At 53.4% G+C, this 23,771-nt stretch overlaps 14 protein-coding genes across 14 annotated transcripts; 6 read left to right on the forward strand and 8 right to left on the reverse strand.

Annotated features, from left to right (window-relative positions):
• Window positions 1-1,575: 1,575 nt before the first annotated feature.
• On the reverse strand, window positions 1,576-2,076 carry BU26DRAFT_558748 (uncharacterized protein; the record flags this gene model as incomplete). The annotated part of the gene is made up of 1 exon (XM_033832598.1): window positions 1,576-2,076. One exon carries the CDS (start codon window positions 2,074-2,076, stop codon window positions 1,576-1,578), a length of 501 nt encoding a protein of 166 aa, XP_033692360.1.
• A 1,410-nt stretch (window positions 2,077-3,486) lies between these two features.
• Window positions 3,487-4,717, forward strand: BU26DRAFT_42476 (NHL repeat-containing protein). Its single transcript, XM_033823585.1, has 2 exons — window positions 3,487-4,289; window positions 4,358-4,717. Exons 1-2 carry the CDS (start codon window positions 3,736-3,738, stop codon window positions 4,698-4,700), a joined length of 897 nt encoding a protein of 298 aa, XP_033692361.1. The 5' UTR covers window positions 3,487-3,735; the 3' UTR covers window positions 4,701-4,717.
• A 221-nt stretch (window positions 4,718-4,938) lies between these two features.
• Window positions 4,939-5,436, forward strand: BU26DRAFT_499869 (uncharacterized protein; the record flags this gene model as incomplete). The annotated part of the gene is made up of 1 exon (XM_033826442.1): window positions 4,939-5,436. The coding sequence occupies one exon, from the start codon at window positions 4,939-4,941 to the stop codon at window positions 5,434-5,436; it is 498 nt and encodes a 165-aa protein (XP_033692362.1).
• A 582-nt stretch (window positions 5,437-6,018) lies between these two features.
• On the reverse strand, window positions 6,019-6,827 carry BU26DRAFT_446762 (uncharacterized protein). The gene has a single exon (XM_033824629.1). The coding sequence runs from the start codon at window positions 6,570-6,572 to the stop codon at window positions 6,063-6,065; it is 510 nt and encodes a 169-aa protein (XP_033692363.1). The 5' UTR covers window positions 6,573-6,827; the 3' UTR covers window positions 6,019-6,062.
• A 297-nt stretch (window positions 6,828-7,124) lies between these two features.
• Window positions 7,125-7,947, forward strand: BU26DRAFT_527405 (uncharacterized protein; the record flags this gene model as incomplete). The annotated part of the gene is made up of 4 exons (XM_033830773.1): window positions 7,125-7,217; window positions 7,273-7,423; window positions 7,474-7,617; window positions 7,676-7,947. 4 exons carry the CDS (start codon window positions 7,125-7,127, stop codon window positions 7,945-7,947), a joined length of 660 nt encoding a protein of 219 aa, XP_033692364.1.
• A 181-nt stretch (window positions 7,948-8,128) lies between these two features.
• On the reverse strand, window positions 8,129-9,138 carry BU26DRAFT_514055 (Metallo-dependent phosphatase). The gene has a single exon (XM_033827750.1). The coding sequence runs from the start codon at window positions 9,066-9,068 to the stop codon at window positions 8,169-8,171; it is 900 nt and encodes a 299-aa protein (XP_033692365.1). The 5' UTR covers window positions 9,069-9,138; the 3' UTR covers window positions 8,129-8,168.
• A 618-nt stretch (window positions 9,139-9,756) lies between these two features.
• On the reverse strand, window positions 9,757-10,116 carry BU26DRAFT_558754 (uncharacterized protein; the record flags this gene model as incomplete). The annotated part of the gene is made up of 1 exon (XM_033832599.1): window positions 9,757-10,116. One exon carries the CDS (start codon window positions 10,114-10,116, stop codon window positions 9,757-9,759), a length of 360 nt encoding a protein of 119 aa, XP_033692366.1.
• A 195-nt stretch (window positions 10,117-10,311) lies between these two features.
• Window positions 10,312-12,575, reverse strand: BU26DRAFT_514056 (uncharacterized protein). Its single transcript, XM_033827751.1, has 4 exons — window positions 12,209-12,575; window positions 11,998-12,135; window positions 11,856-11,948; window positions 10,312-11,804 (listed from the first exon to the last, which is right to left on the reverse strand). The coding sequence occupies exons 1-4, from the start codon at window positions 12,239-12,241 to the stop codon at window positions 10,329-10,331; spliced, it is 1,740 nt and encodes a 579-aa protein (XP_033692367.1). The 5' UTR covers window positions 12,242-12,575; the 3' UTR covers window positions 10,312-10,328.
• Window positions 12,546-13,946, forward strand: BU26DRAFT_537113 (ATPase, V1/A1 complex, subunit E). The gene is made up of 3 exons (XM_033831391.1): window positions 12,546-12,811; window positions 12,905-13,413; window positions 13,463-13,946. Exons 1-3 carry the CDS (start codon window positions 12,779-12,781, stop codon window positions 13,611-13,613), a joined length of 693 nt encoding a protein of 230 aa, XP_033692368.1. The 5' UTR covers window positions 12,546-12,778; the 3' UTR covers window positions 13,614-13,946.
• Window positions 13,947-14,558: 612 nt separating this feature from the next.
• Window positions 14,559-14,958, forward strand: BU26DRAFT_527409 (putative ethanolamine utilization protein; the record flags this gene model as incomplete). Its single annotated transcript, XM_033830774.1, has 2 exons — window positions 14,559-14,644; window positions 14,697-14,958. 2 exons carry the CDS (start codon window positions 14,559-14,561, stop codon window positions 14,956-14,958), a joined length of 348 nt encoding a protein of 115 aa, XP_033692369.1.
• An 870-nt stretch (window positions 14,959-15,828) lies between these two features.
• Window positions 15,829-17,951, forward strand: BU26DRAFT_558758 (uncharacterized protein; the record flags this gene model as incomplete). The annotated part of the gene is made up of 7 exons (XM_033832600.1): window positions 15,829-16,043; window positions 16,091-16,203; window positions 16,257-16,340; window positions 16,400-16,662; window positions 16,735-17,019; window positions 17,090-17,179; window positions 17,232-17,951. The coding sequence occupies 7 exons, from the start codon at window positions 15,829-15,831 to the stop codon at window positions 17,949-17,951; spliced, it is 1,770 nt and encodes a 589-aa protein (XP_033692370.1).
• A 143-nt stretch (window positions 17,952-18,094) lies between these two features.
• BU26DRAFT_558759 (NAD-P-binding protein) lies at window positions 18,095-19,318 on the reverse strand (the record flags this gene model as incomplete). The annotated part of the gene is made up of 3 exons (XM_033832601.1): window positions 18,095-18,276; window positions 18,331-18,640; window positions 18,704-19,318. The coding sequence occupies 3 exons, from the start codon at window positions 19,316-19,318 to the stop codon at window positions 18,095-18,097; spliced, it is 1,107 nt and encodes a 368-aa protein (XP_033692371.1).
• Window positions 19,319-20,125: 807 nt separating this feature from the next.
• On the reverse strand, window positions 20,126-21,283 carry BU26DRAFT_474228 (glycoside hydrolase family 27 protein; the record flags this gene model as incomplete). Its single annotated transcript, XM_033825496.1, has 1 exon — window positions 20,126-21,283. One exon carries the CDS (start codon window positions 21,281-21,283, stop codon window positions 20,126-20,128), a length of 1,158 nt encoding a protein of 385 aa, XP_033692372.1.
• Window positions 21,284-22,348: 1,065 nt separating this feature from the next.
• Window positions 22,349-23,473, reverse strand: BU26DRAFT_499878 (uncharacterized protein; the record flags this gene model as incomplete). The annotated part of the gene is made up of 1 exon (XM_033826443.1): window positions 22,349-23,473. One exon carries the CDS (start codon window positions 23,471-23,473, stop codon window positions 22,349-22,351), a length of 1,125 nt encoding a protein of 374 aa, XP_033692373.1.
• Window positions 23,474-23,771: the final 298 nt, after the last annotated feature.

Raw genomic sequence — 23,771 nt, forward strand, 5'->3', positions numbered from 1 at the left:
CCTTCTAACAATGTCGGCCATAGAACTATCTCCGCCTCAGGTCCCTTCCTCGCCTGCGCTTCCTCCCCTTCTCCGGTTGCCAACCGAACTCCACCTCGACATAATCTCCCATCTACACTCCAAGCCACCCAATCTCGCCCCACCCTCAACCTGGCAGCTCCGCCTCACAAACAGCTACTTCTACTCTCATCCCGCCACCCACCCACGACACCCTCCTCGAGCTCGAATACGAGCCCTTTGTCGAACAACGCTCCCTCTTCACATGCAGACGCTGCGTGCGGCTCCACCCAGCCTCCAAGTTCGCGAATGCGATGACGAAAAGCCCCTTTAAGGTATACACCCGCGATCCTGACCTCTGCTTGTGGAGATTCTGCCTCGAGTGTGGGTTTGCCGACGTGGGGATCCAGGGAGTGGAGCTGGAGAGTGGGATTGATAAATATGGGCCCGGCGATGCGGTGGTGGTGGGAGAGGAGCGTTGGGTGTGGTGTGCGGGTTGTCGGGTGTTGACGAAGAGGAAGGTGGAGGATGAGGAGGGAAGGCTGGTGTGTCCGGGAAGGCTGGTGTGTCCGGGAAGGCTGGCGTGTCCGGCAAGGTGGGGGTTGCGGCATAGGATGTTTGAAGTGTGCTGTGCGGAGGGAGCGTGTGAGAAGAGATGCATGGCTAGGGAGAAGCATAAGAGATGGGAGACGCGGGATGTGGAGCCGGAAAAGGAGAGTGGGAAACCTGCGTGGCACCGTCCACGGTGTTCTCCCGGGTATTGTCCAGGGTGTTGGCTGTGTTGGCGGCGATTGGTGTTTGGGTCTTCTTCTACGTGAGGGGTGGCTGTTGTTGGGGCGCTGGTGTGGGTGAAGAGGAGGAATGGTGTGTGGTCATCATGTAGCGGTTTTCAAGGTGTATGTCTGCGTGTCTTCGAATTTATGCGAGCTCGGGAGTCTAATTATTAACACTTGAATCAACGCAACCGCCAAGGCATACAGATGAATAGGCGGCGATTGCCCTTTATTAAGCTACACTTGCGAGATCCTTCAGGCACTTACGGCACGAATGTGGTGAGGCTAGGCGATGACATCCGAATAGAGCAACGACTCTTGAGGCAATGAGAGTTGCTCCTTTAGTTTCATCGATGGCACCACCTCTACAAATCTACAACAAGCCCTTCAATCTTCGTTCCGTATCTTCCTTATTATCGCGGCCGATATTTCTACTTCTTCCACCTCTCCTACAGTTCCACTCGCTCAGGCGCTCCGGCGCTCCGGCGCTCCTCCGTCTCCCTTTGATATGAGAGTGTGATTGCACATTGAATTCGGGGTTGCGGCCAGTTACGGCGGTAAGTCTTATCAGCTGTACAGGTCCAATGGGTGCACTTGCATTGGCACGTAGCGTTGAAGCTGGATGGCTTGGTGGACAATTTAATTATCCTAATCTAATGAAAGAATGACGCCTGTATCTATGCAATGCTAAGAAGAAACCGACCAACGACCCAAATGCAATGCCGCAACAACCGATTTCCTGAACACCTCTCTATGCCTTATATTACACCGCGCGCCTCATCCTTCCCAACCCATCTCTTCTCCTCTAGCAGTTGTACGTCATGGTAATACCAGCGTCCTTGGTATCCGCAAACGCAACCCTGCCGGCCTGATCCGCACTGGCAATCTCCATGCGGTAGCTCATCGTGGTGTCGCACGTCGCGGAATTAACCACGAACTTCGTCGGCGCCACAGGGCTGCTGGCGAAGTTCACAGTGCCGAAAAGGCTGCCTGGGGCCGTGCCAGAAGTGGCATAGATGTTGACCTGGCTGTTGCCGGAGCTGGTGATGGGATATCCAGCCGGGAAGTTGACTTCCATCTGGCAGCCGTACGAGCCGGCGGGGATATTGCTGAAGGTGATGGCGTTGGGGACTTTGTTGGCGCCGCCCGCGTCTTGGTGGATGTCGTAGTTGATGGGGAAGCCGATGGATTGCGGGTAGGCGACGCTGCAGGCGCGGCGCTCGAGGGGCGCGGAGGATGCGGTGGGGGCAGCGGTGGTGAGGAGCGAAGTGGAGAGAAGAGCGACGGCGGTGGTGAAGTACTGCATTTTGAAATGTAGAAACGGCTTCTTGAATGGAGTCGGTTAATAGAGCGGAAGTGCGTAGTATAGCGATTGTGCGAAGAAGAGATCGGAAAGCTGAGAGATGCTGTTGTAGATAGGAGTTGTTGAAGCTGTTGGATGATGCTCTCTTCGAAAGGAAACGTTCCTACCTTTATACCGGCAATGAGATATGCTTCTCCATATTTCGATGCTATTTCCAGCTTCATCAGCAGCGTTGCCATCCGCCAGCTCCGCCATGTCATGTGCTTTGGAAATAGTAATCCGCCCTAACAACCTCAGGTCGTTGCAACCATCACAGACACGCCATCATCAGAGCCAGCTCAATTTTCTCCGGAAGGCAGCTGACCTGGGCAAAACCGCGGGATGCATGCTGCGAGATGTCTCTAAACATTTCCGGTGTAGATCCACTGATCGGGATAGCGTCGAAGCTGCGCCTCAGCCGTAGCAACGCTTACTGAGCTGGAATTGGGCAACAGCTGGCGAGAACCATGGTAGGGCGGTCAGCACGTTACATTGAATCCTAAAGCCACAATGCCAGATGGTTTGGCTGGCGGAAGGAATTAACGGTGGAGGCGCAAGAAATTGCGCCTTGATCGATGAGCGATAGGGCTGAAATTGGCGAGGAGAATGTGGCTACTCGGACTTCGGGCACGATGCTTTTGCGAGACGTCATAGGCTGAGATGGGCATCGCAATGCTTCAGCTCTCCTGTTCTGCTTCTATCTCCGTTCGCATAGCCATCGCACGGTCGACCGGGTGGTGTGAGAAGGTGAAGGACAAACACCGCAACGAAGGTACACAACACTCCATAGCCCTCGCGAGTGGGAGGACGGCCACCCCCCTTACATGCTAGCGGGCGTAAGAGCTGAGTATGCGGGTACAGCAGCGACGAGGTAACATCTGGATGTTGTTGTGAGGAGATTCGGGGCCGCCATTGGATGCGGGAGCGAAATGTCGAAGGTGCTGAATAAGAGCTGACTAAAGGTCTCTAGGCTTCCCCTCCGAACTCGACGCCATCTCCTCTCCACCTTCCTTCCGCTGTCCAAATATGTCTCATCATCCATGCTGATAAAAGATACCATATCCTCAGAATCTCGGATTGCTCAGTGTTATACTCGTCAAGGCCAAGCCAACTGAGTATCCGCATTCACATGCGCGGTTCCAATCAGCGCGCTGCGCGTTTACGCCACCTACATCCCTGGCTTTTCACACGTCGAAGAATGGCCTCGAACAATCAATCGCTCCCACATCCTGATGTGGAGCCTCAACTATAGCCCCGGATCACGATGTCGTCGGCACTTGCAATTACGGGGTTACCCACACCCCGCGTTAATATAAGTGGCTAAAAAGGAAGGGCCGCTCATTACCAGACCATCTATACACGCTAATAAAAGCCCGGTTCAGAGGATCTACAATTACAGATAGACATAGAGACCGATTGCAGCGCTGCAATTGGACGTTTGGAACGGATTCGTGGTAAGCCCAGAGCCCTTGGCAAATATACCGTTTGATCTCTCCTTTCCCTTCATCTATTTCGCTCCATGAAGCAGCAACATATATGCTGCTTCCCCGGTTTGCGAAAATGTAGATCCAACGTTTCTTTCTACCAGCGTTTCTCACCTCCAACTGCCCATCGATCGTCAAGATGCGTCTCAGCTCGGTTCTCGTGCAAGTTCTCTCCCTCACTGGCTTGGCCTCCGCCGTAGCGCTTGGAAAGAGGCAGTCGACTACCCAGGTCTACAAATTCTCTTCACCAAAGAGCGCCGAAGGCATCGCAGCCCGCTCGAATGGCAATCTGCTCGTTTCCTTCTTCGACAAGGGCGAGATGTGGGAAATCGACACTGCCAAGAAGACTGCCGCTAAGATCGCAACGTTTACCGATACGACATGCTCTGCAGCCATAGCGGAGGTCGCCCCTGATGTTTTCGCCGTGGTGGCAGGGCAATACGCGCAAGCGGGTGGTAACAAGCCGGGATCGTGGGGTATCTGGAAGGTGGACTTCACAAGCGGTTCCCCAGTTACGTCGCTCTTGAAGAAGGTTCCGGAGTCCGGCTTCTGGAATGGCTTGACTGCGTTCAGCAACGACACTATCTTGATTGGAGACGCGAGCAAGGGTGCAGTCTGGAGAATGAATATCAACACTGGCGAGTACAGCATTGCTATCCAGGATGCCTCTATGGCGCCGTCTTCGGGCATGCCGTAAGTCACCTCAGGCCTTCACGCCATGTTTTTCTATCAAAGGCACACGTACTAATGGCCCTATCCAGGATGGGCATCGACGGCGTCCGCTACGCTAATGGCAGCATCTACTACACCAACATCTTCGCCAACAGACTCTACAAAGTCGCCGTCGACTCAACCGGCAAGGCCACCGGAACCCCGACCGCCATCTGGACCAACCAGATGGCCGACGACATGGCGGTTGGTCCGGATGGCTCTGTCTACGTTGCAGCTTCCAACGGAATCAAGAAGGTGACGAGCAGCGGGGAAGTGAGCAATGCGGTCACGGTCCAAAGCGCAACATCGTGCACTTTTGGCAAGACCGAGGCGGACAAGAACACGCTTTATATTGCTGGAAGCAACGGTGTGATTTCCTCCGTTAAGGTTTAAGCGTGTTCGCCATACGGGGCCTTGTGCAACTGGCTAATATAGCCATATTGGATTTTTCATTTGCGTAAAATCAGCACAGCGTGCCTTGCAGATGTAGGATTCAATGTTGCAGTTGCATTGCTGTACATATCTTAGGTATAAAACGTTCAAGAGATTACACAACGCGAGCTTAATACCTACGCGCCGGTTTCCTCTATTTATTCTCCCACCTAATCAGCACTCTAAAATACAGACGACGATGCTCTCCTCTCTTTTTCGCGCACTCCCCTGGACCTTCGGTATAGCCACCAGCATCTCCCTCCCCACGCCCTCGCCCTCGCCCTCCACCCTCCCAGACTCCCTCCGCGAATGCTACCTCACCTCCCTCCCCGCCTCCCTAATCCCACCCTTCGCAAACTATCTCCTTTCCCAGCCCTCCGTCACCATCCCGCAAAACATGGGCCGCGTCACGCTCCAGCACTCCGTCAATGGCACCTGCCTGCAAGCCGACGTCTACAACTGGAGCTGCGACCACAACCTCACGGTCACTGGGCCCGGGCTTGCGAACGCGGTGCAGAGCATTGCAGACCAGTGCGACGGCAGAAAGTATGAGTCCGGTGAGGTCGCTGGGCCCAGTGGGTTTGGGTATTATAGGGATTTAGAGACGGGGGACGAGTTTACGAGGCACTTGTGGGTTGTTAGTGGGGGATGTAGCAGTGGGAAAGGGAGGCAGAGCGCTTGTTCGCCGGGGAGCTAGGGAGCGTAGGAGGGAGGAGATTGGTGATGGCTTGGAGGGTTTAGTGGACATGATGATTAGACGTGCGGGCAGGTTTCCTCTCAAGCTCTTTCTTTCGCTCCATCCCATCTCACACCAGACATCCCCATCGCCAAACGCCCACAAACAGCCCAACACCGAGTCCAAAATCCTCACCGCCAGCCTGCCCCACTTCGTCCGCGACGTCACCACTGCGCTCTCCTGCCTCGGCCGCACACAACCCGCGCTCTCTTAACCCTAATTTCTTTTTATCCTCCGTATATATATTTAATTATTCTCAAATTTCTTTCACGAGAAGTCTGAGATGGCGGATCGTCGGCGTCCCAGTACGTGGCAGTTGCAGAAAAGCGTCGTGATAAACAAAGCAGTTGAAGAATTTACGGTTTCGACAGGGGCGATTCGACAAGCTTAACACCAGCTTAAAGCCACTACCTCAACCCGCTGCTAGTTTCGTAGCTACCCAAGGAGGGGTAGCGATCTTTTTGCTGGGTTGGAGGTTCGAGTCTGGAGCCTTTCGTTTTTAGGTTTTTGGTGATTCTTTCTTCTTTTTTTTTGCATTGCGTGGGAAGAGACGGGATGGGGATATTTTAACTATAGAGGGCTTCTTTTTATTCAAACAAGCCTGAATCTACGTACATCCTTGTCCCTTTGCGGACTAATCTCCTAGCCTCGCCGTTCATGAAGCCGTGTACATACGCTTCGCCAATGACTTGCCATGCTTCTCTCACACCTACTCGCCGCAAGATGAGCGGGATGCTGCATCCGAACAATACGACAACGGAATCACCTAACCGTGCTCTACACGGCGCCATACCCACATACCCCTCAATTGTGACCATAAGTCGCCGCGACTTTTTCCGCACCGTGTCTTGGAAGCGCGACAGAAAGGTATCCGCGTCGTCTGACTCAGCGTCGGCGGAGGTGCTGGGTGGGTAGGTTGATATTCGCTGAGGACGTAGGGTGGGAGGAGGAAGAGAGTCGAAGACGGTGGGGTCTGTGTGAGAAATCATGGTGGTGAGGAGGGATTCGAGGGTCTGGGCGCCGATATGAAGAGCGCGGTTCTGGTGGAACCATGTTGCGAAGGTGGGGTCGACGAGATCATGCTCTTGATCGTTCATACAGGCGTGGCATAGGAAGAGGAAATCGGAGACGTAGAGTTGGGGTGCTTGGAAGCGGAGGTACTTGTCCTGGCGGTCGAGCACGAGCGAGCGGGCGACTGCTTCGAGTAGCTGAAGGATTGATGTATCCCATGCTGAGGCTGGATGCCCTCGCACACGAAGCTCCTGCAACGGAGTAAACTATGCCGTAACACTCGGGGTTATGTCGGTGAACGGAATCATTGGGGGGAATAGTGATCAAGTATAATGCTGATGATGCCATAAAGTGTACGAGACTTTCCGCCCGTGGCTGGTAAAAATTATACCAGCTTTGCCGCCGCTTGCTGGATTTTCTCCCATAACACGGGTTTAAGAGCGGGGACATTTTTTCCTTTTTGCTGCAATGATGTTGTGTCCGCTTATTGAATTGCCGGCGTTTGCGTCACGCTCGAGACCACTATAGCGCCAACGGGAATAATGTTGGCCACAGCAATGGCTCGCAGGCCTATTTCTAGGCTCGGTACCCAACTACCCGGAATCAGTCAATGCAGGATTCCTCTGCTCAAGCGCAAAATGAGCTCTGCGATAGATACGACGCGCTTATTCAAGGGAACAGAAGCGCAATTTCCTAGGAGATGGCGAGGCGACGGATGGTACCTTACTGCGGTAAGCTAGACATCCCCAGAAGCATCACCTGACGTTGACATTGATGCGCGCAAAGACGGCCGCACTAATTGCTAGCGGCCGGCCAGGGCTCGTGGGTCCTCTCTACAGTTATCTCATTTCGACACCATCATATCGGACCTCTGCGGACAGACGGCGTCTTGTGCGGCGCATGAGAGAAGCCATGATCAAATGTATCATTCTCAACGGTATACCGGTCGTCATGGACGCCTTTGTATCTCTTGCAAAGCAAAAAAAGTCCGAGATCAAGACCATACTTTTACGCGCAAGAATTGGAAAGCCGATGAAGCAAACCATGAGCGCGGCCTCGCTGTCCTCGAAACGCTGTATCGGGATGACAACGCAAAGATATGGGCATCGCTCGGTGCTCACGAAGACATTCGTGAGTACTTTTCCTCTTACAAATGATTTCTCGTTCCAGGCTTACTTGGGGCATCTAGCGTGGATATCAACCGACATATCCTATGGCCTGTTTCTAGCCGATCACAGCGTCCTTGATATTGCCGAGTCAGAATTGGTCATCCTTCCTGCGATTATGTGCCAGAACCTTGCTCCCTCCACCAAATGGCATCTACGTGGGTGTCTTAGGGTCGGGTTGACGCGCGAAGAAGTGGAGAGCATACAACAGTGCGTTGAACGCATTGCAGCGGCGTGTGGAAAAGAGCTCAAGGGCTTGCCGAGAGTCTGCGAGATACCCGATGAGGATATTTGAAGGTGTCTCTCAATCGATGGGTAGGGATGGGGAATGTTCGATAGCCTCATACACTATTTGCTTGAAGCCCACCACGGAGAGTGGATTTTTGTTTAGACCTGTATGACTTTCATGTTTCCTGTTTGGGAGCGGCAACACACAAACTCTGTTGGGAGGTATTGGAACAATTTGATCTTTGTACGTGCTTCTAAGCCTTGAAGTATGCCATGACTACATTGGATCTAGACATACACAGTTATCGGACGTCTCCTCTGCTCGTCTCGGAGGCCCCCGACAATAGTGGGATTAACAAACAGAGCCTTAGATTCTTTCCCGGGAGTAAAATGAGCAACAATGAACTCGAACAGCACTCGCCCGAGATTCCAGAGCCCTCCACCTGCTATAACTGCATTTTCGTACGCTCTTTGCAAACCGTCAAACTGTACCCAGTCCACCCCATATCCATCATGCACATGTCCAAACACATGCAACCTAGGCTTCTTCCGCCATACCTCGTCAAGCAGGTATTTGCATCCAAGGTGCCCTGCATCGAGATGGCCTTTTGGCGGACCGTGTGTGATAAGTATGTCTGTGTCTGCGGGGATCTTGGTTTGCCATACATCTTGGTTGCGCGGGTATTGGAACGCCCAGTTACCATGGCGTGGGGTGAGAGGGCTGCCGTAGATTTTGAGGCGACGACCGTTGGCGCAGGATATAGTTGTGGATTCGGAGTCGAGGTAGATGATGTTGCCCCAGTTGATAGATGCGCGTGCGGCCGGATCGGCGTGCGGTTGGGTATGGTCAAGCAGGATGTCATGGTTACCCGCAATGAGGACCTTGAAAGGATGCGGTAAGGAGTTAAGCCAATCAAGGGACGCGTGGATTTCTTTCAGGGTGCCGGTTTGCGTTATGTCGCCGGCGTGGATTAATATTTCACCAGCAGGTATGTCTGATGGCTGGCTGTTGTGGGTATCTGAGATGCAGACGACAGCGATAGGGTTGATAGGCTCGAAACCCATAGTCCGACGCCATTTGTAGAGTTTTGTTACTAGGAATATGCAGGGTTCTCTGATGAATTGTTGCAATGTACTCGGTCGTGGTCGTTCGAGGAGTGCATCGAGCCCGCTGCTCCTCCCAAACATGGCGTGCTAGGTTGCGCTAACAAATAGAGTAGGTATATGGACAAAAGTCAGATTGCAAAAGAGGCCCAGGAGGTGTGTATTTGCTGCGGTGGTTGTTTCTCTTGGTACTTAGGTAGCAGGCGGTGCTGACTAATCCCTTTCTGGCTTAGCTCGCGCCGTGCTGATTCAAGGAGCCTAATTCCAGGGCAAAGGTGCGCGCCCCTTCGAACTGTGTTTAGAACATCGACCGCTCGTAGATAGAAATACCAGGGTTCTTCGCGGACGACTTGCCTTGGCCACTGATGCGGGCTGACGAGGCCCAACGAGGACACAACGAACAGTGCCGCCACTACCTACGACGGTGACCAACCGGAAACCCCAGCGTGACTTGAGACCGATTGCATTCTTTGATAGAACACAGCGGCCAGGCCTAGTAGATCACTTCATTACTGTCCATCTTAGTGACCTCCGCCGAGCAGCCCTAAGCTGAGAGCAAACACTTAGTGCATCACATCGCTTTCTATGCTTTGCCATCCACAATCGTTGACACCGGCCGAGGCAAAAATTCACAGAGTTTTAAAAGATAGATAGATAGTTAAACTAGGCGAAGAACATACAAGGCGATGTAAGAGCAGAAAGCGGTATACTTTTTAAAGCGTAGAGGATAAATATCCCGATATACTACGCGAAATATGCAAGATCAAACACCTCATATAATAGAGGTTCCAGCCTCTAGTTTCTGCTGTGTTTGATTCAGGGTCGATCGAAATACAGGCCAAAGGGAGTCGATCCACCACCAGTCATCGTTGTCGAAATCTTCGTGCTGGCTAATCATCCGCAGGAAGGGAGCCAGACTGTCCAGTACCGGTAAACGTCCAGCCTTCAGCTGAATGGTGTCTTCTGAGTAACTCTTCGCGCCCCATGTGTATGAGGCACTGAAGAAGGGCGGTGCATCGGCGAGCCGGAATACTCTGAGCTTGCCCTTGAAGCCGCCATCGACGGAGCGAGAGAACCGGAGAAGACGGATCGATGTGCCATCTATCTTTTCCTCATACATGGGATTACTCATGTAGATGTCGACTGAAAGTCCACGAAGAATGCTAGAAGGTTTGAGATGCTGACACTAGCCCCAGTTAGGATGCAGGCCCAGTTAGGAGCGCGCTAACCTGTTCAGGTTAAGCACAATGCCATAGCCGCGGTAGGGTGAACGAGCGCGGCAGTGTCTTAGGATACAAAGATGCTTCATTCATACATATATTCAAATGCTAGCGTAGTGGTGTATCATGCTCCCCTATCGTCATCTCCCTCCTCACCGTCTCTCCACCTCTTCCGCCACCATTTTAGCTTGAACCAATCGCCTAGACCCTCTTGGTTTCTTTGGCCACCCCAGTTACCAAAATCCCACGTCCCCCTCCTCCTGTTGCGAGGACTAAGAACTGCATCCGGATCTGAGTGATCTTCATCTTCGGGGTCCGGATGGTAAAGCAAGGACGAGGAGCTATCGGCAGGCCTTTTGCCCTGAGATACGCTGCTATTTCGTCGACCACCCATGCTAATACCCTCGAACCACGATCGTCTTCTCATCTGATTCAGCCATGTCGAAGAATTATTTTTCCGACGCGCGGGCAAGGTTCCGGATCGAGGTCTCCGTTCCAGATCTGCTGAGCGTCGAGCTGGTGAGGGCAAAGCATCTCGATCGTTCAGCTCATCCCAAATCTCATTCGTCTCCTCCGAAACGGTCATGCGCCGCCTTCTTGGCGGTCTGCGAGGGGAAGGACTTCCCTGGGGGCTATGAGGTTGGGTAGTGTTTAGTGCCGGCCTTCTCTTTGGCCGGGACGTTACTGTGAACGCCGGGCCCGTCGGCGCTCGGGCAAGCAGTGGCGTTCTCTCATCCACATTGTGGCGTTTCCGTTGTTCGCGTATAGCTCCATGAAGGCCTGGCGGTTGTTCTTCCAAATCAACGGGAGAGGTGGGTTCATTGTCCAGGTCACCATGGACAAGGCCAATTCCGGGTGTGAGAACGGTCTGGGGCATTGGCACATGGCCTTTGTGCTTGGCGGCGAGGGGTGACATAGGCACTTCATCGCTTTCCTCCAAGCGCCAACTCAACGCTACAACTCCGGCCAGTAGTATGACTGTCCCAAGAGAAAGTAGCCCCGCGTGTAGGTTCGATAATCTGGATGACTGATGGAAATATACCAATCCGTCTACGATGGCAATAACGTTGTAAACGCAAAATATGAGGGGGTATAGAACGCTGGTGCTGACTAATTTCAAACCGCGGTGCATGTAATAGAGCTGTGTCAATGCGAATGCAATGAGTCCGATGAGAATCATCCACGACTGCCAGCGGTTGAACTCATTGTGGCGATCCACAATGGTGCGGACTAGGAGTTCGACGGCGCTCTTTGCGATAAGGAGGGAATGGGCGGAGAGAATGCCGCTGACGCAGCCAAAGAACAAGCCTCGAACAAGTCGCAAGCGGGGAGTTGGGCGATGATAGAGGCGTTTGAGGACCCATGTGGAAACGACCAGGAAGAGGGCTATGACGAACGTCCCGAACATCCAGATCACGAACTGACGTCGTCCTAGAAGTTCCAACAGTTGGTCCAAGTTGTGCGACGGTTCGCTAATAGCGCCAAATATTCCAATCATAAGAGCTCCTCCTGCCACAAGTATAGTGCCAATGAACGAGTATCGCGTAAAGGGTTCGCTGAGGATGATGGAGGCGCATATTGAGTTGAAGACGAGCCCAGACTGCTGCGGGTTAGTCTCCTAATGCGCAGCAAGAATTGAAGGGTCGCATACGGCTTGGAGGGTCGAGAGGACCGGTAGCGGCAGGGTGGTGATCTGGATGGTGCTGCCGACCAAATTCGCCACCACGAACATGAGCATACCCAGCTATTTCAGTTAGCTTACACCCCTCAATATCGCAAGCTGATGTCCTGACCTGCCATCTCCGCCGCTTGTACGGTGGTCTCCTCTCGTAGTCGTCGTCCTTCTCTTCCTCGAGGAGATGCGACTTGCGCTGCAGGGTCAAGCCGATGCTCTGGATGCTGGTAGAAGCGAGGCCAACGATTACTCCAAGCTGCATATGCATTTATTAGCACCACCTTTTCCCTATGATGCGCCCTCTTTCGCATATTCCAGGCGGTACTCACAGCAATGCTGGCGCCCGCGGAGAGCTCCACCATGTTCGATCGTTAGGACGCTATCGGCGCACTGGGGTTGCTGCTACCTCGCCGGCGGACGCATGCTGCAGATATGCGTGGTGGTGGGAGTGTTGAGGGAGTGAGGAAGGCTGTTGGAAGCGACCAGCGCAGCAACAACTACGGATGCGTCGATGCGTCACAGCTAGACGGGCCACGAGGACGTGAGGATGGGCAGCGCCAGCCGAGGCAGGGATCAGCGGCGTGATGATGTCGCCTGGATCGAGGGCAGGAGCGCCGGCACCAAATGCCCAAGTCAGCTGCGAGCGCGCGCAATTTAAAGGCGGCGCAAGGAGAAATATTGAATGCCGTCGAAGTTCACTGGAGGTCGATTTCGGGCACTGCGTCGGTTCCCGCTAAGGTGGAATCGCTGCGCCCGGGCTTGCTTTTGCGCTATCGCCAAATCGGTGCTCTAAGCAACCTCACTCACCAAGCTCCCAGCTCCCACCGCTGGCCCTCCACCACCCGCACCACGGCACAAAGTTTCAGCAGATTAGACGAGCTCTCCGCGAAACCGCCATCATGTCGCAAATTCATTCCCTGTCCGACGACCAGGTAGGATGCACTCCCGCCGCGCTCAGCCAGCTCCGTCCGCAGGCAGAGCTCCCCGCCATACGTCAATAGCTGCTAATATGCATCACACGGCAGGTCGCCGGCGAGCTGAAGAAGATGACCGCCTTCATCAAGCAGGAGGCTGATGAGAAGGCCAACGAGATACGAATCAAGGCCGAGGAGGAATTCGCAATCGAGAAGTCGAAGCTCGTGCGCCAAGAAACCTCCGCCATCGACTCGTCCTACGAGAAGAAATTCAAACAGGCCAGCATGTCGCAGCAGATTACACGCTCCACCGTTGCGAACAAGTCACGATTACGCATCCTCTCCGCCCGCCAGGAGCTGCTGGATCGGCTGTTCGAGGACGCAAGCAATAAGCTGGCCGAGGTGTCGAAAGACAAGGGTAGATACCAGGGCATTCTGAAGAACCTGATACTGGAGGGCGCATATGCCTTGGCCGAGGATAAACTGCAGGTCAAGGCGAGGAAGGCGGACTACGATATCGTGAAGAAGGCCATCGACGAGGCGCAGTCGGAGTATAAGAGCAACGTCGGGAAGGAGACCTCTATCACCATCGACGAGCGTGATCCACTACCAGAGGGGTCGTAAGTTTGGCACGCCTCATGGCTGGGAATACCACTGACAATGCGGCAGATCCGGCGGCGTCATCATAGCTGGTACCGGCGGCAAGATTGACATCAACAACACCTTCGAAGAACGTTTGAAGCTCCTCGAGTCAGATGCCTTGCCATCGATCAGGGTCACTCTGTTTGGAGAGAACGAGAACAGGAAGTTCCGCGACTGAGAGCTCGCGGCTATTGCTGAAAGTGGGACTTTGGTCGGGGAGCGTATCTACCGGATGAAGATACTCCAGCACGCACAGCGGAGCGCTTGAAGGTGCAGCGATGGTTCATTTCCTTTAGATCCACGGCCGTCGAGGACCATATTTGCGCGTGGGGTGTCGTCCACGTTCTGGGGAAGCTTGTAGAATACTCGGAGGATTTGCGGACATCCTCTGTGCAACCTGTTACACATCTGTCGACAATTAAGCGTCAAACATCTTACGAGTCCGGCTGAAGCAAGGCGCGTCACTTAGAAAAGAAACTAACTGACAGCTGCAGTATTGGTCGCTAGTGCCAAGCATTTTGCGTGCCATTCCCAATATGAACAAAATATCCCGCCATACTTCTCAGACACCGCTGATAAAAGATTGTATGCATTGGAGGGAGCGGCTAGAGCTTAGCAAACGCACTCACTCTCCCGAGGTCCGCTAATCGTACTAACCTACCCCGTTTGACCACCGCATTCAGCAAATTGTTCCTCACGATGTGAAGCCCATCAGCGTTGATGGGCTTGGCGACCCGTTCAGACTTCCGTTCGTCGGCTCCGCGAGTGGATTGGAGAGACTTGCTGAACTGCAGATCGAGGGGTAGGGGTTTAAAGGCAGACTGCTGTCCGTCTGCTTTGGATTCCCCTTTCCAGCCCACGCTGCTTCCACACCACTTCACTCTGCTTAATCTTGCATAATCTGCCATCCTCTAGGACTCGGTTGTGATCGACTACAGGAAGAGGGATATAAAGGTATGTTGAGACCCTTACTCAAAGCTTCTACCCAATTCAGCTTTCCATCATTGGGACAGCCTAGCCAATCTCACGTCTATATCACACGGAGCTAACTATGGGCGGTCTCATCAGCAAAGTCAAATCCGCGACTCACTCCTCCAAGTCCGAAAAGATGTCTCCCGTCGGCATGTCCCACTACGCTGCGGCGCAGACCAGCTTCAAGCCGCCGCTAATTGCGAACGAGAACGCCTATCTCGGCGACGTGTTCTCGAGGTACCCCGCCACACCTTCCCCTCTCCCTTCTCCTCGCTAACACTTGCATCAGCGACAAGATCAACCCCGAGAAGCCCATCTCCTGCGGCTTCTACAGGCTGGAGAAGGGCACCCCGCTCGTCTACACGTACACGTACGACGAGATGAAGATCATCGTTGAGGGCTCGTTCACCATCTCCGATGAGACGGGCAAGGAGGTTCAGGCTAAGCCTGGAGATGTGTTCTTCTTTCCTAAGGGCGCGAAGATTACGTTCACGACGGAGGATTATGGCCTGGCGTTCTATACGGGCCAGAGGAAGGAGGGTGCGGCGTGAGCGGACTGGCGCCAGTGAGAGATGATGCGACGTACGGAATACCATTGACTGAATGAAAACAATGATTATCCTGCTTAGGGCGATTGCCTGTCTACCATTAGTGCCGTCGTGAGCGTTCCCGGAGGTCCTTCGTCTCGACATGTGCACCCGGCTCAAGGCCAGTCAACGCATTATACCTAATCAGGAAAGGCCAGAACCACACTCATTCAACAGAAGCTGTTTAACGACGCCGCACTTCTTCCCTCCGTCATGAAAATCCATACCCCGGGATTCCATTTTGTGTACCGCTTCAAGTACATTCAGCTTTAGCCGTACGAAAAGTTGGGAGCTAGCCAAAACGCAAGAATAGTGGAGGGCAGCGGTAACTTTCCAGTACGATGTCAACTACCACAAAAGCATTTACCTCGAATCTCTGCTGACAGGAGCCTTATACAGAAGCGGTTACAGTCTTTACTCTGTGGTATCCAACCACTGCGCGAAAGGAGGCAGCTGCATGAGTCGCTAGAGCCTCCCCGGAACGAATTCAGGCTACCGTCTTTCAGTAACATTGGTATTATGATTTGCCTTGCTATGTGTCCCGCCACCCAACTGCTCGCAACACGATCGAATCGCAGCCTATACCAGATTATTTCAGTTCCACTTTCACCATTACAGGCAACACCAATCTTTACCTCAACAAGACTAAACCACTGTCATGTAGCATGCCCCGCAGCCTTGTGCTAGAGCGTTTGTTGATTGGCTGGAAACGGCCCCCAGAGGTAAGTCTTGGCGAGGTCTGATGTAGGTGCGCGCCCGCCTGGACGGCCTCTCACTATTCTCCTCATAATTTAGCAGAGAGCGGAAAGAGAAATCAAGAGTGAATATATCACTATGACAAATGAGCAACCACCGAATAATCGACGATCTCAGAGGAAGTATGCTGATGCCTCCGAGGATCAGCACCAGGCTGCTGTTCTCATAGCCGTCACGGAGAAAGGCACGACATCCCCCAATTTCGTCGAAGCAGTTATTGGGTCCGCGTCAGTCCGTCAACTGCGAGATTACGTGTTTGATGCATGTCAGCATTCGACGGGAATGATGCTCATGTAAGGGAAGAATCTCCTCGACCTTCTTTGGACTAATGGTGACCCAGAGCCATCGAAGGCAAGGCAGATTGGATCGAAGTGATGCTTCGCGACACGTTCCCTCATATGCCGTCTGTACTCGAAAGCGCCTCCTCCACAGTTCCGTGGATTAATGGACACGGTAAATGGGCCCTTCTTTACCTGCTGAGATCGTGGAGTTAACTCTATGGCAAGAAATTTCTCTAGCAATGGACCACGTATATGTATCCTCTAACGCAGACAACGTTGAAAGCAGATACTTAAATCTGAGCTCCTCTCGTATGTTCTATGCCCGTTATGATTGTAGCACGATAGCGCTTTAGAACTAATCAATTCAGAAATCGCCCGCTTCGTGCGAATCGTGGGCTGTTTGAGCTTGCATAATGCTGATGCGAATGGTGAGGACCGGCCTATAGGCGTCGTTGTTGTAGAAGAAGGGCATGATCTTCTAGGAGAGATGCGCCTTCTTTACCAAAGTCAGGACGACAGACGATGGAAGAGATTATGCCGGGAGCCTTACTGGTTATTTCCCGACCTGTTCTACCTTGCCACGAGATGGGACATGGTCATCAAAGCATTAACGGAGAACCTTGCTTCAGTAGTAGGTGAACCACAAACCACCTTTTCCTTCGCCGATGCCCCTCCAGATCTAAGATTTGCTAACGCATTATAGGAAGTCCTAGTCTACAGGAAGACCCTTCCAATAGTTTCACTGGCCAGAGTACTTCATATGGATATCTCGACCACTATCGAATTGCGAGAATACCTAAGAACACACGCAGAAACCATGCGACGGATCCGCGAGTTCATTCGAGACATACATGCGAAAAGCAGGTCACCTGTGCAAGAAAACGGAGCCTCTCTGCTCTCTCGGCTGACGGAAACCTGTCAGATGCTGGAACACCATCAAAGTGTGATCGCAACAATGAGAGAGCAGCTTGACAATCTTTTAAGCCTCGTAAGTAAAGCCAGAAAAGAACCAGCTTCTTTATCAAGGGCGTGTCTGGTGTGCTGACAGTTCTGATTAGCTGTTCAATATGGAGACTGTCGAGCAAGGAAGAGCCGTGACGAGGTTGAGCGCTCTTGCATTTGTCTTCATACCATTATCGTTCGTTGCGGTACGTTTTCCTGCATTACCTCAGGGTCCTCGTATCAATGCTTATATAAAAGACCCTCTTCGGGATGACGGAAGCACATATCTCGCCTCGCTGGTATGCCGCAGCGGGACCGTCGTGCCTCATCCTCACTGTGCTTGCCGCGTTCGGACTGATGAAGGCGCTCGATACCTGGGAAAATTACTCTTCCAATAAGAATCTATATCGGCAAAAGCTCCATAGTCCGGACGACCCTATCGGTACGAACGAGGGGCCCAGCATCAAGCGGCTTGCGGACAGGAGCCCTACACTCGACTCAATGCGATACAAGCCGCAAGGGGCGAAACAAATCATTAACGAATGGCGGGCGTCTGGCGTTCGACAACCTCAGCAGTCAGCCAAGTCCTATCTGGTTCCAGAACCGCGTCCTTCAGTGCCTATCGTTTCGCCGTCCGAACTACCACCCTCCTCGCCCGTGGCAAGCAACTCGAATGAAAAGCACGAACCGCAGAGAGAAGTGGCCCACGCAGAGTCTAGTCTCGATCGCGATCGCGTAAGCCTGGCTCCTCAGCCGCAATCGCGGCTTGAGCAAAGTCGAATCGTCAGACCCCAGAGGCACTCCGCACCGCCCATCGAGCGGCGTGAACGCGATGAAACCAACGCGCCTCGATCATCTCATAACGTACTTTTTGAGCGCACAACAGTGGGTACTGCGAGTGAGTTCGATCGCAGGCTGAGGATCATCAAGGAGGAAAGCACTACGGCCATGAGCCAGCCCAGTAGGCTTTTTGGATGAATTCAGAGTCAAGGTGCTTCAGATCTGGATGTCCTGGGCATTTGCTACCCCATATACAGAGAGGTACGTATTGGAAACTGGATCTCCGCAGAAATCAACCAAGGATGCTTTCTTCCGCCCTATGATCATCATGGCCGGCCAACTTACTCATCACTGATCTTCACCGCGATCTTCCCAACAGCGCTCTGCTTCTGCAGTGCCTCAAACGCCCCCACCGCCTCGTCGAACGCAAACGTCTCCGCAACAACTGGCTTGATACCGTTCTTCTCGACAAAGTTCACGAATTCAGCGGTCATATCGCGATTGAACGCAACGCATCCCTTAACTGTAGGTCAGTCGTCAGCGTCGCCCTTTTTCTCACCTTCCTCCGGGTACTTACTAATCTTCCCTCCAAATAGCAAGCTCGGCACAAGAGCTGCTGGAAGCGTCTCCGCTTCACTCAGTATCCCAATCAGGCTGATCAACCCGCCCGCCCGCGCGCTGTTCACAGACTTCATAAGTGTCTGAGCACCAGCCACTTCGATGACGTGGTCAACACCCTTTCCATCAGTAAGGCGAAGTACTTCTTGGTCCCACTCCGGCATTTTGGCGTAGTTGATTACGTGCGTGGCACCGAGGGATTTTGCGACGTCGAGCTTGGAGTCTGAGGAGGAAGTCGCGATGACCGTCGCGCCGAGAACTGCCGCAATCTATTGAAGTCAGTCCGGTGCAGCAATACTCGGCTTGGGGGGATCTGGGAAAGAAACACTGACCTGTATAGCGAAACAACTCACACCCCCCGTCCCCTGCGTAAGCACCCACGTCCCTTCCAACCTCTTCTCAGTCCACGCTCCTTTCCATTCATCCAATCCTCCATCGAATCTCCCATCTAAACTTCCCCTAATGGCAGCCCAAGCTGTCACTCCCGCTGTAATCAACGAACTACTCTCAACTCCACTCAACCCCTTCGGCGCCGCGATAACCCGCTCGTCATCCACTACTATCCACTTCTGCAACGTCCCATCATTAGCCATCGCGCCATATATCTGATCCAAGCGCAGATTGCGGACGTCGCCGGACAGCCAAGTCGAAGGGTGCAGCACAACAGGCGTGCCTTCTTTGCCTGCCCATACAGAAGACGGACCGGTGCTATGGACGAGGCCCGCGCCATCGGAGCACGCAATAAGGTCGGGCTTGTGCGGTCCTGGGTAGTTGGGCGAGTGGGTAGAGACGAGGATGTCGCGGAAGTTCAGTGAGGCGCCGGTGAGGCGCACCAGGACCTGGTTGCGGCCTGGGGTTGGTACATCCTTTTCGACTTTCGTGAGATGCTTGACGGCTGTGGCGGTTGCTGGGATGGTCCAGGCAGTGTTAGTGGTTGGCTGCGCCATTGCGAAGGGGGTCGGGATGATGGCCTGGGGTTCTAAGCTTAAGGAAAGGAAGGGAACTGAGAGAGTAGGTAATGAGTGTTCAACCCGCTCTTGCCGGGGAAGCGTATCTTTATACTTCGGACCCCACCATCAAGCTAAAGCCTCGCCGGTCGAATCAATGTACGTTGGCGTGCTCCCGGGCATGATTTCTAAGACCCCCTTACCATCCGCAATCCCAGTCTAACCTAATCTAGTAGCAGTACAGGATCGCGTCGCATATGCCTCTCTATCCGGACTAAACAGAGTATCGCAACTTGAACCTATTCTCCAATTGTTGTTGACTTGGCTATCTTGTGACATGTTTTACAATCATCGAAATCGCCGTGTATAAGCCTCTAGAACGGCATTGGTCGGTTCGTCATGCAGGTCGGAGTTCCACTGCGCTAGTGCGAGGTGCATGTCAAAGCAGCCTCGCGAGATTCGGAGGACGACGACATGGATTTCAAAGCTTGGTGGAAATCCGTTTCGTTTGAGATCAGTGGAAAATTGACTAGGGCCGGGGATTTGGTACGGCAGTTGATCGACCGAGAAGAAGGGAAAGGGGAATGGCTGCAGGCGAGCATGTGGAGACTAAAGGCCATGATGCCGTTGAACGTGATGCAATATGTACAAAGAACAGAAGACCAACGAAGAGAGTATTAAACGCACCGCTGAGTTACTGCCTGTCCGTCTCTCGGCTCTCGAACCCATTAATACATGCTTCGCCCCTTCCATCTCCACGGGAGCCCGCCTTTGCTTCAACAACGCCTTCTCCGCATCCGCTCCACTCTAACAACCCACCGTACAACCCACCTTCCAAACGCGATAAACCTTCGCCTCATGCGCCTGCACCTCCGTCGTAAAAGGAATATCGTATGGCCCCAAATCCCTGCCCTTCCACAAATCCCGCATGCGATACACATCCCACGGCACCGTCAAATCCCTCCGCATACTAACCGTGACATCTGCCGTCGTTGTCCCCCGATTCAACAGCATCAGCGCCATGCTCTCGTCCTTCAGCATCTTGGCATAGACCTGCGTCGAGTTGTCGGGCGACGAGTACTGCAGGGTTGCAGCCTGGCCGAGGCCGTCTTGGTTCAGCGCAATGACTTCCTTGTTCGTCAGCGTGGCGAGGTCGTAGGAAGAGAGGTGAGTGATGTTCGCGCCGATGAGGAGCGGGGAGGCCATTATGGACCAGATGGAGAAGTGGGTGCGGTATTCGAGGTCGGACAAGCCCGTTCCAACCAGCTGCTTGCTCTCGCCGTCCAAGCCTACAATCAGCATATCGTAGTCGTTCCAGTGGCCGGGGCCTGTGTACTGCGCGATGGCGTTCCCGCGGTCCAGCATATCGAGCACGTCGAAGTAGTACTTCTCGCGGTTACCGGGGTAGTTGAAGTCGTCCGAGATGTCCTGGCCAATGCGCCATTGGTTCGCGCCTTCTTCGGCCGCCCACTCCCAGACGTTGGCCCAGCCGCAGTGGCAGGCGTGGAAGACGATAGAGCGGTTGGTTGCAATGAGCGCGGTGCTCATGTCGAGCATGACTTGCTGGACTTCAGCTTGCGGCGCGTCCGAGTGCGAGCAGCAGCTGTCGTATTTCAAGTGGTCGATTCCCCAAGAGGCGAACAACTTCGCGTCTTCCGCTGCGTGGTCTTCTGAGCCCGTGTATCCCGCACATGTGCTATCGCCCGGCCCGCTGTAGATGCCTAGCTTGAATCCTTTCGAGTGCGCGTAGTCCGCAAGGGGCTTCATGCCGTTTGGGAATTTCACCGGGTCAACTTCGAGCGGGTGCTCGGCTCGCGAGCCCTTGTAGCGCTGCCATCCGTCGTCGATATTTACGTAGATGTATCCGGCGTCTTTGAGGCCTAGGCGCTCCATCGCGTCGATGGTGTCTCGGACGACTGTCTCGTTGATGTCGGGACCGAAGTTATTCCACGAGCTCCAGCCCATGGGCGGCGTCATCGCGAGGCCATTGGTAATGTTAACGGTTCCTCCGTAGTTTGTTGTGTTCCATGGCGCTACTGGGGTTGGTGTAGGAGTCGGAGCAGTTGTGGTGTTCGAGAAAGCTTGTGCATTGACAAGTCCAACTGCGCCAGAGGCGGCAGCAAGAGCTTTGCGGAGCATCGTCTATCTCACGCTCGAAGTCGTGAAGAGAGCGCCCAATTACAAAATTACTGAGATAATCTTGCAGAATGTGAAGGTAACAGTCGACTCCGCAGGAAAGAAGTCAAAGAGCAAAGTGAAGATTGAAAGCCGCGCTCCCTTTATGGGCTGAGATTGAAGAAAAAGATCCTTTCAAGCTCATAGCCTGACGCAGGAACAGATAGATTATATGGGATCTCCATTGACATCCATTTATACAGATGAATGGCTGCAGCAGCCATTGATGTAACAGTAGAAAACAATCTGGAGAGGTACAGCTACCCTGGTCACTGCGGAGGGATTTAGCCATATGCGGATATTTACCCTCTCCACTCGCGGCATCGCATATTCTCCGCATCTAGGGCCTATGAACGACGTATAACGGGGGTCCAAATTACATGTGCCGAGGGATTAGGGTAGTTCCATAGCCCTTGACATGGGATGCACCCCCTGTACTTGCAGCCTGGATGCGCATGCACACAGTCACAGAACGTGAGCCGGCGCGTAAATCTCCGTTAATGGCAGCTGTTCCTCAACCGGTCAGATATGCAGCGCTAAAGTCAGAAGAGCCCGTCCGCTCATGGAGTAGCTGGGTGTAAACTTCGCACGTTTTGGCGGTCGTTAAATAATGTGGCAGCGAGTAGAATTCAGAGCTCAGAAAGCTCGAACATGTGTCAGGCTTTTCTGGAAATGATTGCTGGGATAGTGAACGGAACAAGATACACTTGAGAAATTACCTCAGGCTAACCTACCAACAACAGTTTAGCATCTCTCAGAAAGAATACTTCTAATGGCGTAGATTCAATCGCGGTGCACCCCGACGTAACCACTTTACCCCCAGAGCCCTCACACACCTCATCAGTAGCGGACAGCTCATGCATAACGGGCGAGACCAGCTTCACAATGGGAGAGAACAGTTTCCTGGCGAGAGAATTCCTCGAAGGCGCACGGAACACGGCAACGCGTCCACTGGATAATCAGTCTGGCTTTTTCCTTCTCGAGGTGTTGCTCGTTCGGATATAATGGACGGTTGTGTCTGCGGGCCAGCCGAGACGCTTCGGCAACGCGTTGCTGGAAGTCTTCCAAGGCAATTATGCATTCGCTCGGTTCGGCCAAGTTCAATTGCGCTAGTCGTTCGTAGTCCCAGAAGAACAAACCAAAATCGGAGAAGAATAAGAGAAGCTTAAAGGAAGGGATCCAGCTACTTTTCAACACTGAGTCGTAGCAGAGCCATCCATGGTTTCGCAGCTGATCGTAGGCGCTGGATGGCACGGGTTCAAGGTCGACTTCCCAGGATGCACGATTCCATGAGGCACTAATCAACTGCTGGGCTGCGCGGCTCGCTTGAACAGTTTGGCGAAACCTGTCCTGGCCAAAGGGAAAGAGTTCGGACGACAGTTGATATTGGAGTCGGCAGTAGTTTCGAAAATAGAGGGAATGCTCCAATAGTAGCTCTTTCGGGGGAGATTCTTTGTCGATGACGCGGTAGAATGGTGAAAGCCTACCTGTCATGCAGTCTTGCAGAAATTGTTCGACGGACCAAACCTGCTCCAACTGCCAAGGGCGGAGCTTGGATACGAAGACCTGCCTGAGCTCGTGGTTCTCCCGATAATGAAAGAACTTCCGGTCTAGCTGGTAGAAGATTTTTAAAGTCCAGAAAGCGCTCGCGATGCGGGCATACTCGGACGGCGAGAGTATCACCGGCGTGACCTGTGCCCATGGATTGACGAGGATTTGGGTGACAGCATTGATGCATTGGGCATACAGCTGGACCGCTTGCTGGACTTCTTCGTGCAGGTCCACAAAGGCGTAGAGAACATCGAGTGGATGATCTTCCTCGAAGAGAACGTGCACATCCACGGGAGAATAGTCGATGAGATCGGTGCTACGGAGGCGGGCCAATGCGTGGACACTGTCGAAGTCTGGATCCTCGACGTTGTGCAGCGCCCAGGAAGCATGGAGAAGATGGCCAACAGGCCATGGCAATTGCGCCAGCATTTGTTGGAGACAGGATGCCGCATACTTAAGGAAGAGGTCCTCGAGGGCGGGACTCAATCGGAGCAGACGTCGGACGGAGGTCGGGTCGCACTTACAGAGAACGAGCAATTGAAGCTCCGGAGGTAGTTCGAACAGCGGAAATGCAGGCTGGTCTTGTTGCTGGAGACGACGTGCAGCGCTTTGGGAGGCGCCTCGAGGCATCATTATTGAAGATGGGATGAAAGAGTATGTGTGCGGCGTCGGTCGTCGCTGCCTGAAGCGCGTTGCGGGTAAACCTCGGGCCCGCACGCTGAGCTCA

Source organism: Trematosphaeria pertusa (assembly GCF_010094035.1).
Source record: "Trematosphaeria pertusa strain CBS 122368 unplaced genomic scaffold BU26scaffold_1, whole genome shotgun sequence".
In the NCBI taxonomy this organism is placed as follows: domain Eukaryota; kingdom Fungi; phylum Ascomycota; class Dothideomycetes; order Pleosporales; family Trematosphaeriaceae; genus Trematosphaeria; species Trematosphaeria pertusa.

What these genes read in the sequence shown, in the direction of transcription:
- BU26DRAFT_514055 (XM_033827750.1), bottom strand. Translation starts at nt 9,068, where the DNA reads ATGTTTGGGAGGAGCAGCGGGCTCGATGCACTCCTCGAACGACCACGA.
- BU26DRAFT_446762 (XM_033824629.1), bottom strand. Translation starts at nt 6,572, where the DNA reads ATGAACGATCAAGAGCATGATCTCGTCGACCCCACCTTCGCAACATGG.
- BU26DRAFT_42476 (XM_033823585.1), top strand. Translation starts at nt 3,736, where the DNA reads ATGCGTCTCAGCTCGGTTCTCGTGCAAGTTCTCTCCCTCACTGGCTTG. An exon ending in GCGCCGTCTTCGGGCATGCC is followed by an intron (nt 4,290 to 4,357) that starts GTAAGTCACCTC and finishes GGCCCTATCCAG; the next exon opens with GATGGGCATCGACGGCGTCC.
- BU26DRAFT_514056 (XM_033827751.1), bottom strand. Translation starts at nt 12,241, where the DNA reads ATGGTGGAGCTCTCCGCGGGCGCCAGCATTGCT. An exon ending in CCGCGGGCGCCAGCATTGCT is followed by an intron (nt 12,136 to 12,208) that starts GTGAGTACCGCC and finishes ATGCATATGCAG; the next exon opens with CTTGGAGTAATCGTTGGCCT. An exon ending in ACAAGCGGCGGAGATGGCAG is followed by an intron (nt 11,949 to 11,997) that starts GTCAGGACATCA and finishes TAACTGAAATAG; the next exon opens with CTGGGTATGCTCATGTTCGT.
- BU26DRAFT_537113 (XM_033831391.1), top strand. Translation starts at nt 12,779, where the DNA reads ATGTCGCAAATTCATTCCCTGTCCGACGACCAG. An exon ending in ATTCCCTGTCCGACGACCAG is followed by an intron (nt 12,812 to 12,904) that starts GTAGGATGCACT and finishes ATCACACGGCAG; the next exon opens with GTCGCCGGCGAGCTGAAGAA. An exon ending in GATCCACTACCAGAGGGGTC is followed by an intron (nt 13,414 to 13,462) that starts GTAAGTTTGGCA and finishes ACAATGCGGCAG; the next exon opens with ATCCGGCGGCGTCATCATAG.